Source organism: Micromesistius poutassou, assembly GCF_964030765.1.
Source record: "Micromesistius poutassou genome assembly, chromosome: 11".
Classification (NCBI taxonomy): Eukaryota; Metazoa; Chordata; class Actinopteri; order Gadiformes; family Gadidae; genus Micromesistius; species Micromesistius poutassou.
The window spans coordinates 12,159,977-12,177,740 of record NC_140281.1 but is presented as its reverse complement, the minus strand read 5'-3'; the positions used below and the strand labels follow the sequence as shown (position 1 = coordinate 12,177,740).

General features: G+C 47.5%; 1 protein-coding gene across 1 annotated transcript in view; it reads left to right on the top strand.

The window, feature by feature from the left end:
• LOC311355416 (partitioning defective 3 homolog) overlaps positions 1 to 17,764 on the top strand; it is a gene marked incomplete at its 3' end in the record, with an annotated part of 445,195 nt that overhangs the window by 264,329 nt on the left and 163,102 nt on the right. The window contains exon 20 of the mRNA XM_084475186.1: positions 9,538 to 9,675. Coding sequence (XP_084331312.1) covers positions 9,538 to 9,675 — 138 coding nt within the window. The remainder of the gene's footprint in view (positions 1 to 9,537; positions 9,676 to 17,764) is intronic.

Here is a 17,764-nt window from a genome sequence, read left to right as displayed (position 1 = left end):
GCGCTATTGGCTGGTTTAACACAATGACGACAGGGAAGCAATGGCAAGCAGCCAATTGCATACAGAGTCAATTTAACTCCGCCCGTTGATCACGCCTCTTGTGCTGAAGAAAATGACAGCAGCTTCCCCAGACCAACATGCAATCTACGATTGAGCTTGGTCTGGCAATAGCCAGGCTACAATTTTACAACATCATTGACATTTAGTGTTGCAAACGCTACACCATGCTATATCGTAACACCTTAGAATAATACAGGCATTTTAGGTCAAATCACATCACAGGAAACATGGAGGAGATATGGCATACGACTATACAAATTGTCGTATCGTAAAAGTGCATATTGTCATGTGCACTGGTACAAGGTTATAGATTTATGTATTTAATCACATTTGTAAAATATAAATATGAAAAAAGGCAAGCAAGCAAATAAAAAAATATATATTAGGGTTTCAAATAAATAAAGGTTAATTGGATGTCAAAAAGCCTTCAGTGTAGACTACTCTCCGAATACCAGACAAAGCTTAAGTTGATTAATGGCTGAACATGTCCACATTTTATTCCAACATTTCCTTATTAGTTTCCTTTGTAGATTAGCATCAGTTTACTTGCATCTACAACCTCAACCTATGGTTGAAATAGTGCGTCCAGTCTGCCTAACTCTGTCTCTGGCCAAGCCACTCTCCTCTCACTCATTTGAGATTTTGGTGTGTGGACTCCAGACACATATGTGCACGCACGCAGGCACACACACACGCACACGCACTTGCACACACACAGTGTGCAGTCTCTGGAGGACATGCTTTTCAGTCCTACCGTGGCATTGACAGAAAGGCCTCTACCTTGACACGTTGGGATGGCTGTGAGGCACGGATCAATGGTTCCGCCTTCTCCTCTCTCCCCCCTCCCCTTGTCACACCCACACCCACCCCAAAACATCACATTCCCCGCCACCCCTTCAACACGTCTGTCTTTTTTCCCAGACAGACAACCTGCCAAAGCTCTCGCTATTCTACCTGTTACCCAAGAGTCTTTTAAAGAGATAGTTATGCATATATTCACATCAAATCAAAGTTGTTCTTCCTCTCAATCCAAAAATACTACCAGCAACACGTGCGACGAGAAGTGGTTGTGACACGTCGACAAACTTTTATTTATTAATATATTGTATTATAATCGTAATCTTTATTTTCCTGCGGAAGGAACAACTGAACAACTGTCGTATGGCTGTAGAACCTGTGTGTTTTCACTGCCTTTTCAGATACAGCTCCATCATTAGGAGAGCTGATGTCTGCTGCTTTCACTTTCATGTATGAATGCATCATTTGTGTTTTTGTGTGTGTGTATGCGTATTCCATGTGTGTGTGTGTGTGTGTGTGTGTGTGTGTGTGTGTGTGTGTGTGTGTGTGTGTGTGTGTGTGCACATGCATGCGTGTGTCTTTGTGAATGCACAAGGCAGCCGGCAGTGTCTACAGATTGTCTTGGATGATCCAAATGCTCCATTAGGAATGCAGGGTGTCCTGCTGTATCTAGGTCACAGCCTCCCTCCTCCGCCCGCATCCCATTGCTCCACCCCGTCTGTCTGTACCTCCATCTGAACCACCTTCTCACTCTGCGCTGCCTGTGTGTGTGTGTGTGTGTGTGTGTGTGTGTTTTTTCTTGTGTATGTTTAGAGGGAATCCGCTCCTATTGGAATGTTGTGTTTACTAAGCACACTGTTAAAAAGTGTGCCTGCCATTTGAGTGAGAGAGTGAGGGTGCAAGAGAGAAAGAGAGAGAGTGAGAGAGAGAGAGAGAGAGAGAGAGAGAGAGAGAGGGGGGGGGGGGGGGGGGGGGAGACTGAGATTTGGTGCACTATGGTATTTACCTCTTCTGTTCTTCTACAACTTCCTCTGTAATATAATTCTTGGAGCGTCTCTGTAAGCTATCTAGAAATAGTCAACCTGTATTTGCTAACACTGCAGAGCACATTCAAGTGTGTTCTTCTAGTTTGGTGTATACATGCTGTGTGTCCATAGAAAGTCGTCTTTTGTTGTTGCTTATATTCCAGGCGCACTTGCAGATCAAGTTGGGCAGACACCTGTCCATACCATCTAATTTGCTGTCAAGACACCTGACGCTAGCACAAAGCCATGAAGAAGCCCCCCCCCTCAGTCCATCCACTGCTTCCCTATGACAGGCGGATTGATCCTTATCTCGCACATCACTGTTGAAGTGCTCCAAGGCTATTAGTGTGAGGTCAATCATGAACCCTATTGTCCTCTCTCCCTACACACCCTTTTACCTTGTTTACTATTCAGTCAATTAGCAGGTGTGTTTATCCACAGCGACTAACAGTGAATCGTATACATATCATTAAGGAGCAGGTAGAGATTATCCATCTTGCTCAAGGATGCCTACAGGTAGTACTGCTTACGATCAGGCTTCAAACCCAGATATTTTGGGCTGGGAGACACCCTCACCACTAGAGGACCCCCCTGCACCCACCAACTTGTATAGAAGGGGCAGTGTGGATGGGATCACCCAGAATGGATGCCAAAAGGGGATTTTGACACGTTGTGCCCACGAAAGCAAGCTCCACAGTCTCTGTACCGTCATGCTTCCAGGAGCAGTAGCGACCATAAACAAAGTGTGTTCCCGAGTGCAGCAGGGAGAGGGGTGTCTGTATGGATGGCTCCTTGTTGCAGTGTAATGAGGGGCTTAAATCATCCATGTGTCGGGCAGGCAGATTTGTGACGTTCATCTGCGTCTGCATGTAAAAAAAAAAAAAAAAAAAAGCAGACACCCCACCACCCCAGCCTCCACCACACACAACACGACCTGATTTATGGCAAACATTAAAGGCAATCATGTCACGGTGCAGGGAGAGCCACCTCCTTTGTGCAGCAGACGTGGGTTTGAAATATAGGAATGCCGGCGCGCTACCTGTTTAGTCACACAAACACACACACATAGACATGCAAAATCTGTGAAACAGACAGATACTAACCAAAACAAGGATCAAGAAATAATCACCACAAAACGAAAACAACAAATCGAAAACATATTGGACGCATTCTGTCCCTCCAATAGGCAGACAGTGAATGGAAAGGGATGGATAGCAGGTTGCAGATAAGTAAGGCCAGAAACTATTTTCCAAAAAGGGCAATAAATTCTCATGCATCTTGATTTTAGCCGGAGAATCATTTCCATACAATAACCTGTTTATGGTAAACAGAAGGCCCGATGATGGCGGCAGGAGAAAATGACTCTGTGGAAATGCCGCAATGTGAAGCGGCACAATATCCATATGGCTGCCGCTAGTTTTTGTTTCACTGTCATACATATTTCTCCTTGCTTTGCCTGCACTGCATGATGATGAATGTGACGGATATGGAAGCAGACCTCACGAACTCTCGCTTGAACAGAACATTCCAGAAGGCGGCGGCATCTCTTTATGCTAAGCCATGAGTAATAAAAAGCCCAGTCACTTTCTGACGAGAACCGATTTTTTTTTGTTTTACTTTTTCTGTCCCCTCCCGGGACTTGGCCTCTTGTCATGAATAAATGCATCTCATGTCTGGAACAGTCCTGTGGGCTCCGCTCCCACCCTCCCTCCGCTCCGCTCCCACCCTCCCTCCCTCCCTCCATCTCTCCCTCACACCCTCCCTCTTTCCCTATGCTCCTCACTCCCTGTTTTTTGTTCTGCTCCACCTCCCAGCCTCTCTGTCTTGTCCCTGTTGCCTAAGGTCAATCCACATCTTCCCCAGCACTTGTTGGGAGCCCAACGATTGGCTCCGTCGACACAGGCCTTCGGCCAATCAGGGAAAGAAGAGGTCTCGGTGGAGGGTCGACAACACGCATGCCTGACCTGGCAGAAAATCCAAAAATCGATATGCACACATGGAGTAGCTGTTTCTCCAACAGATATTTTACTAATTCATTGTGATTGCGTCCATCGGTACCTTTCCATTTAGCCTTCAGACCTAAACATTAAGATGCTTTGTGCGGGTGCGTCATTACGTAGCTTAGCTTCTGGCTCAAAAGGGGTAGCAGATTAGCAGGGCCCGTGGCCCTCCAGTCAGGCCCTCCCAGAAAATGTACCAGGTAGGTGGGACAACCCACCTTACTTACTAGTAATAAAAAAAGGCAAAAAGACAGGAATACACGAGAGAGAGAGAGAGAGAGAGAGAGAGAGAGAGAGAGAGAGAGAGAGAGAGAGAGAGAGGGAGATGGGCAGGAAGAATCACTATGGTATTTTCTTCCTCTCTTGTTACTTTACTTTGTGATGTGATTATTCTGGACCCGAAGACACCGTCGATAGCTGGATAATGATGTCGCCGCTCATCCTTGTGTGAAGAGAGACTTATTATGGAGGCTGTTTTATGGATTACAGTTATGAGCGGGCCCGGGTGTTTGGTCTGTGCTCACGGCCGCTGGAGGGGGCGGTGGGTGGGGCTCCTGGCATGCCGTTGGATTGCCTGTCAGGGAGCCTCGCCCCAAACACCGTTCGATTAGCTTTCAAGTTGGCTGTGCAAAAACAATAATGATCCAGCCTCACACACTTTTGAACTTGCCTTTCAGTTTTTTATCTAGCTATCTCTTTATCCCTCTTTCTTTCTTTTCTTCTCTCTTTGTCTTTCTCCCTCGCTCTTGCCCTCTCTCCCTCCACTGCTCTCTCTGTGTTTGTCTCTGTCTTTCTTTGTCTCTCTCTTTCCGTAAAAAAAATGTATTCTAATGAAATTGACACTGATCCCCATCATCGTAGCCATCTTCACCAGCACCATCATCACCACTCTGTCTCGCTCTGTCAGATATTTTAATTGGTGGGTGTCCCTGTAGAACATCTTACACCAACACCTCCACCACCAGTCCTACCACCACCTCCACCACCACCTCTACCCTGCCAGATTGAGGTTGAAGTAGGAGGCTTTTAGTCCATCAGCTCTGTGCCTTCAATTTCAAGGCCACTGCTTTTAGGGGGACGAGAGACAGCGAGAAAGTAAGAGAGAGAGATGGGTGGGGAAATAAGCAGCTTTTGGTGGCGCCGTCTCTCCAATCTCTTCCCCTTATTTTATCCCTTTTGGGACCATGCGTCAACTCATGACACAGGATGTCAAAACACATCATACTTCCTCCCTAAACGCTTTCTCAAGATTAGGGACTGTGAGGAAAAAGAATAAATATAAAAAAAAGGCCAAATAACGTACCTGTTTTTTATGTACCTGGCTGTTTTTCTTCTCCATTGTACTATGTTATTAAGTTGTTATGAATGAATGATGTTTGATGGAACAACTTTCTTGCCCACTTATCGTCCATCTTTTGAAGAAACAGGAAAGAAAAAGGAAACAGGAAAGGCCCTAAATAGAAATCACCTGAGTAAATACATACACTTCATACAGGGTATTTATCTATATATATCATATGTCTGAGGCGACACAGTCAGCAGAAGCCAAAATAAACCCCTCGATCTCTCTCTTTCTCGTTATTGCGTCGGTCTACATGGCAGCTGCCAGCTCATAAAGCATCTATCATGTGCCCTTGACGTGCGCTACATTATATGGGACTTCAATGGCAGACCCTGGCTCCCAGCCAACAAGGAATAGCTGTGAATAGCTCTGTCTTTTATATTCACATTTGTTTGGACTGTACAGCAGCAATTTGAGCTTTGTCAGGGACATTTTTCTTACATACTCAATTGGATATATTTTATAATTAATTATTATGTCCAGAAGGCATTTAACAGGACCTCATTGCTGTTACCTGGTTCCTCCATAGCTTTTTGTATTTCTGTCTGTCTTTCTTGCTTTCCTTCTGTCTGTCTGTCTGTCTGTTTTTCATTTTCTCTTTCTTTCTCTCTCTCTGTATGAGAGAGAGAGAGAGAGAGAGAGAGAGAGAGAGAGAGAGAGAGAGAGATATGCAAGCATTGTGTCAGATCATTTAAAAGTGGTACAAACAAAGATGGGGGTTTAAAAAAACTTTTCTTCAGTGAAACCAGAACACAGCCATCACAGCAAAAAGAGATAACCCAGTCAGACGTTTTCTCAGGGTTCCTCTGAGTACACTTCATGCTCAACTTTCCTGAACTGCTGCATCGAGTGTCGTGTTCTTGCCGCTATCACTGCCCTGCCCATAAGCTGTTGTTGCTAATCAATAACTTATTATCAGGCCTCATCAGGCTTGTCCTCAATACCGTACCCGATGCCAGTCCTAATTTATGCCCAGGTGCCAATTTCGGCGACACATTCTTTTTCTTAACACCCCCCTACAGAAAGAGCTGAATTGTGTCTTCTGGTCTGACTCTGATTTACTTAAAATCATTACAGATTTCTATCGTATTCCTCCCTTCTCTCAAATGAGACACTTATCTTCCACAGACAGACACGGACATCAATATTTTCTGCTCATTTTCTTTTGCTCTTTTGATTTTTTTTACGAATAAACACACCACGGTCGTGTGAGTTTCCCCCTCCCTTGATGGCTTTAATCTCTCCCCCCCCTCCCCCCCAACACTTCTATGTGGAGTTTATTTTTCAATAAATAAGAAAAATAAGAAAATGTGTGGTGAATGTGTGAGTCAGTGGAGGTTGTGTGTGGGTTAATCCTGTTTTCCACCAGCACTGTGATTCCCCACCCCCCCTCCTGCCGGAGACGGCAGCCCCACTGGTGTTCACAGGCAGGGCAGACCTGGCCCTCAGAGGGCCAGTGAGCCTCTCCATAGCCTGCTAATGGCTCTGGAAGTACCGGCCTCTAAGCCCCCTCCCCTCTGCTCTGCCTCTCCAGTCCTGTGGCCGTGTGCTGAGACCCTCCGCCGAAGGCAACAGGGGACCAGGGGGTGGGTGGATGGATGGGTGGATGGACGGATTGATGTGTGAGCGTGTGTCTGTGTGTTTGGGTCTGTGTTTGCGTGCTTAATTGTGTGTGAGTAGGTGAGTGGATGCATGCCTTCATAGAAAAAAATGATATGCTCCTGTTCACCCTAGTGCTGGAGAGAATAAGTAGAGGCTGAAAGTGAACCATTTTTTTTATGTCTCGTTACTTTGAGTAAGTGGGTGGGGACTTTGATTCCGGGGCGGGGGCAGGGGGGGGGGGGGGGGGGGAGGAAGAGGATTAGAAAGAAAACTATAAAAAAATAAATTTGAGGCAAAAAAAACAAGGGAAGGTGAATAAAACTCCAACGGGGGGGAGTGTGGGGGTGGGGGGGATGAAAGTCCTTGAGAAAAGGGAGAGGCGGGGGGGTGGTGGGGGGGAGGGGGGTGTTGGCGAAGGGAGCTGTCACCTGCTCTGGTGATAGATAGCACCTCTCCCTATTATTAGCATTCCCAGAGCTCGGAAGTTTTATGCCCAACTAGAGCCATTTGTTGATTAATTAATCAGGTAATGTGAGGAGCCCGTATCCTTCGCCCCGGGGCCTCTCGTGGGCTGGATGGAGCAGCCAGACCCCTCTGTAGGGCCCCCGCTGCATTCGCCTGATTACAATTCCACAAAAAGAAAAAAAAAGCTGTGGCTTTCCACCAAAGGGAAGGCATTCTATGCAAAAGGTCTCCACCGCTTTTAATGTAAAGTGGAATAAATAAACATCCACCCGGGATAGAGAGCCCATTTCATGAATATATTCACTTTCTTTCTACTTTTTCCTTTGGCCCCGAGTCAACCCTGTCTGATGTCGAGGGTGTTGTTGAGCTCTTTTTTTGAGGGAGTGTTTTTCGGCAAAAGGGATGAAGGGAGGTGTAAAGAATGATATAAATAAGCAGGAAATGAAGCACGGTGAGACCCTGGGGGCTGCAGAGGCAAAACACCTCCCGCTTTGTTTCCCGAAACTCTGTCTCAGATGGAATGGGACCATTTTTTACGTTTTCTACGTTGACTTTGTATGGAATCCTGTCGCCCCGTCGCGTTTGGTGTGGACACACAGTTGTGTGTTGAGTTCGAAAGATAAGCCGTTCAGTGGAAAACAAAGCCTGTTGCTGGTGATTAGCACAATCGAGTCCCGATCTTTCTTATCTGTCACACACGTGTTTTCATTCTTATTTACCTTTTTATCGTCGCTTTGTCTTTGCAATCAGCGATTGGTTGGCCACGATACTCTGAATGCTCCGGAGCTTGCACCTCCTTATTGATGAATAAGAAATGTTAGGATAATAAATGCACTGATAAGCATTTAATGAGTGGGTATGGTTTCCCCGGGACCCTCCAAACATCAGCCGCCACATTGGAGTTGAGACTCGTTACATATATAATACACATGCTCCAGGCAGCGGGCCGGAGAGTTCATATGGTCAATGGTCAATCAGCATATGCGTACATTAGCATATGGGTGTGTTTTCTTTCATGTGTACTTTCAGTAGAATACTGTGATTTTCCGCAGTCCCTCGCTCTCTCCCTCTCTCACACTTTCTCTCCCTTTTTTCGCTCTCTCGCTATTTTTCTCTCGCCATAAATGTCTTTCTCTCTCCATCTCTTTCTCACTTATTCTCATTCTCTTTTCATTCCTCTCTCTTTCTCTCTCTCTCTCTCTCTCTCTCTCTCTCTCTCTCTCTCTCTCTCTCTCCCTCTCTCTTCCCCATTCCCCATCATTTTCTCACACCTCTCACTGACTCATGCGGTCCACAGCAGAACAGCGCAGTGACCAGGGGGGTGGGGCTGAGGTGGGGGGAGTGGCTTAGGGGCGGAAGAGGGGTTGGTGTTCAACGATAAGCTTTCGCTTACTCTCACCTCGCCATGAAGCTGTCATGGCCTCAGGCCCGGCGGTGTGTGACTTCAATCTTTTGAAATGAGAAAAAAAGTTTTCTCATAAGGTGCCGTGAGGAGATCTAGAAAGAAAAATCCACGAACGATCCTCCCCCTCACACACACACTGACAGCAACACGGCCACCCACCTACATGCAAGCACACACACACACACACACAGGCACACGCACACACTCTAGTCCCTCACCCCCTATCCTCCTGCTTCGTCACAACTACGCTGCCGTCAGATTTGTTCTGGGCTGTCGGGGGGCCGACATGTTGGCAGAGGGGGCAGGGGGGGGATTACCAAGTTTTTCCTTCGGGCTGCCATCTTTTCTTTCTTCTTTGTCTTTGGGGCAGTTTTAATACACATTGATGTGCTATGATTGCGTCGGTATGGAAGAAAAAAAACAGTAGACGCTGGAATTATTCTTTCAATAAAGAATGGGTAGCTCAGGTGGGGGGGGGGAGAGTGGGGTGTCTCTCTCTCTCTCACTCTCTCTCTCTCTCTCTCTCTCTCTCTCTCTCTCTCTCTCTCTCTCTCTCTCTCTCTATCTCCCTCTCTCCCTCTCTGAGCTGTCTCGACCGGGACAAACCCGTAACCTGAAGACTCTGACAGTTTGACACTTTCATTTCCTTCATGGTATCTCACCTGGGCTTTGCACAGAGAGAAAGAGACAAGTTGCTGTAAAATATATAAAGAGAGAGAGAGAGAGAGAGAGAGGGGAAGGAAGATCCATACACTCACAGTGGCTCACTTTCAGCTCACTCCACCAACACCACCCTGTTCCCGCCCTTATGTTGTTGTTGTTGTTGTTGTTTGAGTGCAGGTTCGGTAAGCACCGTAAGGACGAGCCCCCCGGGGAGAGGATGGAGAGGATGGAGAGGAAGGGGTCCAGCAAGTCCCGGGCCGGCGACGGCCCCACCTCGCTGGACGACACTGTGCAGATGAGGCTGGAGCAAGAACGGTACACATACACACACATGCATGCGCACACGCTATTCACACGTGTAGACATGATGACATACAAACATGCACTGGTACGCACATACACACGTACACACATGCATAAACACCGTTCACACACTTGCCACATTCCATACACACGCACATGCACAAACATGCACGTGCACACACACACACACACACACACACACACACACACACACACACACACACACACAGAAAAAAAATGCTATTATGCAGATAATATATTTTGCAAATTCCTAATTATCTACAGCAGATAACGGAGTAAGAGGTCTGACACAAATGTAATGCATTCTGGGAAAGCAGTCAGATGTCAATTTGTGAAACGCTCTGCACTTTTATATCAGTACATTACATAGATTATTTATGGATTGTTGCTGGCTTGTGCCTTTTGATGGGTCTGACCTGCTAATGGGGCTACTAGCCAGCTCCAGTACCACCACCACCACCCACCCACCACCCACCGCCCCCCCATGGACTGGCCGTGATTGAGTGGCTGGCTCATTATAATAGCACAATCGATGTAGTGCTGCATTTGTCTCTTCCTGCTGCAGCTCGTGGTCTCTTAACCGCTAAAGAACGCTGCTCCATTTAATCCAACCCTACTATGAGTCCAGTCCATCCCAGGCTCTGGACTATCCTGCGATCTCCATGCGAATGAGACTCTCCTAGTGTGTGTGTGTGTGTGTGTGTGTGTGTGTGTGGGTGTGTGTGTTTTTTCCTCCTTTTCTCCTCACACTTCATTCATGGCTGACAAACCATGTGTTATTTGCACTCTGCCACAGAGAGGACAATATCGCCGGGGTTAGGCTCAATAAAATAATAGACAGCTTGCAGGCTCCATTGTTTTGCACCAGGCAAATGAACTCGGTAATCAAACTGCCACGGCTAATGAGCGCTAATTGAATCCACACAATAGGTCCTTGATACCGCTGCCTATCACGCCGAAAAGAGGGACGGATGGAAAGCTTGTCGGGAAAAGAAAGGGCATGCTATCCTGCAAACCCACAGACAAACACATGAATGCACACACAGAAACACACACACACACAGACACACAGACACACACACACACACACACACACACACACACACACACACACATGTACACACACAAACTCACTCACAATGGCCCTCCTCACTGATGAATGGAGCATCTGGCTCCTCTCTCTCAAAGAGTGGGAGTCTCTCTTTTTTGGGATGTAGCTCTCTCTCGCGCTCTCTCTCTCTCTCTCTCTCTCTCTCTCTCTTGCTCTCTCGCTCGCTCTCTCGCTCTCTCGCTCTGTCTCTTATTCTTTCTCTGTCTCCGTCTCTCTGTCTCTCTCTCTCTCTCTCCCTGTGTGGCGGGCGTGCATCTGTTTGGCTCCAAGGCCCAGCATATTTGCATCTTTACAGACTGGAGACTGTAGACAGCCAGGCCCTACCTTCCTGTCTGCCCCACACACACACACACACCCACACTAAGACCCACATACACGCGTACCCACTGAGATGATGCTAAACGGCTGTAGTGTCAAGGAACACAGAACACAGACACGGGCCGATGGCAGATTGTAGGGCGCATCGTCTTTTCTTGGCACACATGCCCTGTCACGTAGTGAAGCACACACACACACTCACACACACGCAAAACCCAACCCACCTCATACACACATTAGCACACGTTGGCACAACAGACAGAGTATGAAATATACATACACACAGACAGACAGACACCACCGCGTGGGACAACACAGACCATGTCTAGACAGAGTTGTAATCAATACCAGGTACTGTATGTCCAGCAGGGCCTCCTGCCCGTGCAGACATACATTCTGATGAACGTCCCTTCACTTTCTCTCCCCTGGTCACTTCCAGTTCTTTATCTGCTGCTCCGCCTTGCAGAGAGTTCTCATTCTCCACAGCAGGTTCTGGACTTTCTGCCTGTGTGAGCCTCCTGTCTCCATCCACCCTGCGCGCGCGCACACACACACACACACACACACACACACACACACACACACACGCGCGGTGGAGGGCAACCTAATTCCTTCCCTTTCCTAGCTCGCTCCTGAATCCCATCACTCAGGCCGGCCCCCGGGAATGTCCCACAGTTAATGGAAAAATGGGGATCCTGTGGGAAATAGCAGTGGCCAATAATAAACCCACCTGCCACAATCCCCTGCCCCCCGCCCCCCTCGCCGTCGATATTCAAAAGCATCAGGGTTTAGCGGGAGGGCAGCAGCTCAGAAATCCATTAGTGCTCGTCTGTGTGTGTGTTTTGTTTTTTATTTCATTGTGTTTTTTCATTGGGGGGTGGGATGGCAGTGTCGCTGCTTGTATGACACCGCTTTTCAAGGTAACCGATTTGATCTTTGAACGCCCCCAACCTCCACCCCCTGCTCCTGACAATCAGAGAGACATGCACACACACACACACACACACACACACACACACACACACTCACGCACACACACACACACACACACACACACACACACACACACACACACAGACACACACACACACACACACACACACACACACACACTGTATGGGGAATCTGGGATTGATCTGCAAAAAAGATGGGTGTGAGGGACAGATCTTTATTTTTTCGGACTGTGATTGTGACTCTACGGAATACCATGATAGCGCTGTCGTTTCATCCCATGGCGCCCCCCAGGAGTGTGTGTCCAGCAACACCCACCCCCGCCCCCTGCTGTCGCCTTGCTGTGGCACCGCGGCCAAAAGTCACCCTGTGCTTGACACACATGGCGGCTAATTCTTTGTGACGGGAGCTTTTAGCGTTTCAAAATAGGAGTCAGCGGTGAGGTGACGCTGACTAATTCATAAAATGTGGCCTTCTTTAACCTGCAATAAGCCGACGGCTGTTTTTCATTAAAAACGGTGAACCTCAGTGCAGTTAATTAAGTAGCCTGGCCGTCGGCCTTTTAGGACCACTCTCTGAACGTCCGTATGCCGCTTCACATCAAAGCACCTGTGCTCCGAATTGGCTTCTGGCGTTCCATATGCTGACAAGATCCTTGTACCTGAAACTATACAAGGGCATGTGAGGGGATTCAGTTGTTCGTCGGGTGAAGACGATGAGAAAGGCGGATGCACAGCGTGTTGGGACTGGGGCCTGGTGACCACGCCAGGTCCACTAGCTGCAGCTAGTTGGTCAGACCAGCTGTCTGGCTGTTGCCCCCCCGAACCGTCCCACAGTGCCGGGGAGGCCGCGATGGCTTGTTGGTTGCCATGCGCAGTGAAGACCACAATGGCCGCTCGCTTGACTGCATGATTGGCTGATGGAGTCAGGGAAAGGGGGGGGGGGGGTTGGCGGGGAGACTATGGACGATGTTGAAGGTGTTGGAGCGGCCCCCAGTTAGAGAGGGCCAGAGTCTGGGAGTGTGTGTGTGTGTGTGTGTGTGTATGTGTGTGTGTGTGTGTGGCAAAACATGTATATGTGTGTGTGTATGTGCACTACTTTGTGTGTTTTAGTTTGTGTGTGTATGCATCACGCCGTGTTTGCAACATTTCCGCATCCTTATCTCTGCATGCGGTTACCCTGGAGCCATACTTCCCCTGCCAGGAATGGGACGGGACAGGGGGGGGGGGGGGGGGTTGGGGTAAACAAAGAGCATCCAGACAATGTTGCTTCTTCATTCTGCTCCCGCACCTCCGTGCATTCGCCAAGCCTTCCTCCTCGCCCTCCTCTCTCTTCTCCACTGTGGTGGCTGATTATGATGTCCATGTCCCTCTTATCTCTCAGACTGTGTGTTACCAAACCTCTAATCAACTGCCTGCTCACCACTGCCACTCTGTCTGTTCCTGTTCCCCAGACAAACACACACAACAAGAACAACAACAGATGTTCTGGCTCGATTTTGTGACCAAACTCTTTGTTGTTGTTGTTCTTCTTCTTGTTCTTCTTCTTTTTTTTTTTTTTGTTGTTGTTGTTCTTCTTCTTCTCACTAATCTGCTCCTTCGTCTTTTCCATCATTCATTTTGTGTTGCTGCATTACCTTTTGTGTCAATAAAAAAATGAGCAAACAGCAAGACTCTCTGTGTGCTTACGGTCAACTATGATCCGTCAAAGCCAATTGAACCTTTTTGCCAGTTGCCCCCTTGAGTCTGTGTTCTCCTTGAGCAACAGAGAAGTTGCAGGCTCAGGAACGTCTGCCTGCCAAGGACTGAGGAAGTTTAATTAGAACTACAATAATTGCATTCCAGATTTTCCTTCTTCCTTTCTTTTCGCTTTTTTTGGTGCATGTGTGATCACTGATCTTATCTTTCTAATATGTCAAGCCATCCCATTATTTTCAGATTCTATTTTAGTCCAATTTGCATAGCGAGTTCAAAGCGCACACAGGCTGATTGCGAAGTGTGATTACATTTGTAATTATATTGATACCTACAGCAAGCTAATGCGATTATTAACACTGGGAATTAACACTGCAGAACTCTGGACAATTATCTCCCTGATTGCATTATGCTATTATGGGCCCAGCGTTCACCCTTCAGATTGGTTTTGTGCGGGAGTCTGAGCAAAGACAGCTGTACGGCGAGTTATTTGGCCAGTATTACACGTGTAATTTTCTTCTGCGTCCGCGGTTTGATTGGATTCATGGATATCTTCGTTCCCTCTGTCGGCACTCCCTGAACAATAGCGAGGTGCTTTGACGAAGAGGAATTGGAAAGAGGAAGAAAATAACTCTATTTGAAATGGCAAGCAGCAAACACATTTAGTTTTGTCCGCCGTGTTCTAACAACACATATTGAAGGGGCAGGCGTTCAAACTTCTGAGTGTGTTGACTTTAAAATGAGGAGTCTGGAAGTACAGGCTGTTCCTATCACACAACTAACACACAAGCACACACACACGCAAGATTGCAGAGTCACATACACATAAACACACACAGACAAACACATACATAGGGACACCCACGTAGACACATACACGCACGCACACGGACACACGCACACCACATAGTTGTACACACATGGTTGCCTGCACACACACACACACACACATGCTCACACACACACACACACACACACACACACACACACACACACACACACAGCCTGCCATCCCTGGGGTAAATGAAACATTGACAAACACAGAAAATGGAATGCGCTGGCTTTTTCTGACCATAATTAATTCAGAGCCCTGAGAAACAGTGAGATTTATTCAGCGCCGGCAGATAAGCCCGGTGTGAGTCCACACCCGTGCGCCCCTGGTTCATAACACCTGCACCTGGAGCCGCTGACAAACACACTGCATTATGTTGGCTGCTCACATCGAGTTTGTGTGTTTAGGTGCCTGTGTGTGTGTGTTTGTGCGTGCGCATATCTTTGGTTTGATTGTATGTTTCTCGGATTTGAAGATTTAGCTAGGCAGTAGCACACGAGAGGGAGTGCTGTTGTACCGGAATTTCAGCACTGCTGTGATTCTTGGGAACAAGGCCCATCGCCAAAGATTATCACAGCCGTTTTAGTTAACAGTTTATTAGTTGTTTGTTAACAGTATTAATCGACAACAGATTATGATTTGTTTAATCGTTTAATTATTTTGGCGCCGCCAACGCAAATAGTTCCGCAACTGGAATGGTTGCCGAGCAACACAAACAGTTTCCTGCACACTAGCTTGCCACTTTGTGTCAGTCTACACATTCCCGCAGGCCAGCTACTCTGTATCGTGTACAGTCAGACGCTCCATCGTTTCCCGCTTAGTTCCTCCCCTCTGTCCTCTCCCGACCACCAGTCATCATGTCACTCAAATGTTATTTGTGGAAATATGTTTATCTTTATGGTACAAAGTTTGTTACAATCTAACATTCATAATGCTTGTTAATGCTATCAGAACACCTGTTAAGATGAGTGATACATGTTTAGATAAAGGTCTATATAAAGCACTCCATATCAGCACATTCTTGTCCAATCAGATTAGACGAGAATGCCTCTTTCTCAATAAAACTACTTGGTTGTAACTAAATGTTGTATATTGTACAATACACGATGGCACAGCCTGCAGAAGTTCCAATCAATGTTGCTTTCTTTTGGGTTAAATGAACTTAAGCATAGTTTACCTCACTGAAGTAAAGGTGGAAAAAAAACACGAAAAAGGAGCGACCGTCCCTGAACGGTGCATTCATTAAATGCTCCACCACAGTGTCTCCTCCTTCCCTCTGCTTAGGAGGAGCGCAGGAGGAGAGAAGACAGGCCAGTAATTGCTGGGCCTGTACAGGCGTAATGTGCAGAGTGTGGGCAGCGCTTTCCCTAATGCGAACATGCTGGGTCATTAATTGGCTAATTGAGTATATGTATACACATGGCACTGCTTGGGCGGTGGTGTTCTTAGGAGGAAAGGGTGGGGAGGGTGTAGGTAAGGTGGGTGGGGGGCGGGGGGGGGGGGTTCACAGAGGTAGCATATTGTATAAAATGAGAACAGTAAGTAATAAGTAGCGGGGAACTTGTGTGACCTAGCTTGCCCAGCAGAAAGAAACACAAGAAGTCTTTTCAATTAAAGGGCAGGCTTGTGAGGCCAACATCCAATACGTGTAGACTGCAGACGTGGACCAGGACCAGGATTTTTGTGTACGTTGATCGAAGACACGCTAGGCAAAGAGGTGATGATGAAGATAATGATCATGGTGGGGAAGATGATGGTGATGGTGATGGTGATGATGATGATGATGATGGTGAGGTGGAGGATAAAAACGCTGATAACAGCAGCCTTGTTATCTGTGCTTAGTGGATTTCTCATATCACTGGCATCGTTCAAACATGTCTGATACTGCTATTAGCAGAAGTTACGTCAGACTCCTAAGGCTTAAAAGCTTGCCTCTCTCTCTCTCACAGTCTATTCTCTCTCTATCTCTCTCCATCTCTTCTCTCTCTCTCTCTCTCTCGCTCTCTGTCTGTCTGTGCAACACGGTGTGTGGCAGGTATAGCCCATTATCTCATTGGAAATGTCAATATTGCTGTTTTTATGAATTTGATTAGTCCATAAAGCGCCGGCGGGTTCTGCTGGTCTGGACTGGGCCCCTGGGAGCGTGCGGTAACGTGATGGTCTAGCAGCCTTTCCTGGCAGGAATCTGACATCACCCCCCCGATGACGCGACTAGAGACGGCGTACCGTGTGTTTCATATTGTTAAGTCCACAAGACAGTGTTTTGTTTAGTCTTCATTCTAGAACGACAGCGCGGTATGTCAGACGCGGACTGCAATAATATGTCTGTAGCGACACCTTGACCGTGGCCATGCAAAGAGAACCCCCCCCCCCGCCGCAGCCCATATAGTTATCCAGGAGATGCACACACACACACACACACACACACACACACACACACACACACACACACACACACACCACACGCGGACACGCACACACACACACAAGCACATGCACAAGCACATATACTCAAGAATGCACGCACACACAGACACGCACGCACGCACACAATTGTACATGCACACACACACACACAGGATCAAGCTTCCATCAAAAGCTCATTCCAAAGATAATGCCAAGGAAATGGGATTTTGGGGTGACTTAAAATAACCACAGCGGTCTACGGATGGGATGTGGGAATTGGGTTAATCTGCGGCTGAGAAATGGTCATTGTTTGAAATGTGATTACTGTTATTAAAATACACAGACACAAGAGGGAGCTCGGCTGAGTGGTGGGTGGCAAGGGGAGGGGGGGCTTTATGCATAGCCTAACGCTGTCAATCATCCCTTGAGGAACCTGTGCAAGCGGTTGATAGGTCAGCTATGACCTTAGGTAATGGGAATGCTTCACTGTCACACTGAATAGGCACACACACAATCTGTGTGTGTGTGTGTGTGTGTGTGTGTGTGTGTGTGTGTGTGTGTGTGTGTGTTTTTTTGTTTGTGTGTGTATGCGTGTGTGTTTGTGTGTCAGTCGAGCCCTGTGGCACCACATCTGGAACCAGTGAACACACTGGTGGCTGTTCCCAGGGTCACCACAGTGGGGGATCAGCCCCATACACCCCCCCCCCCACCCCCCTGCAGGCATCACACACACACACACACACACACACACACACACACACACACACA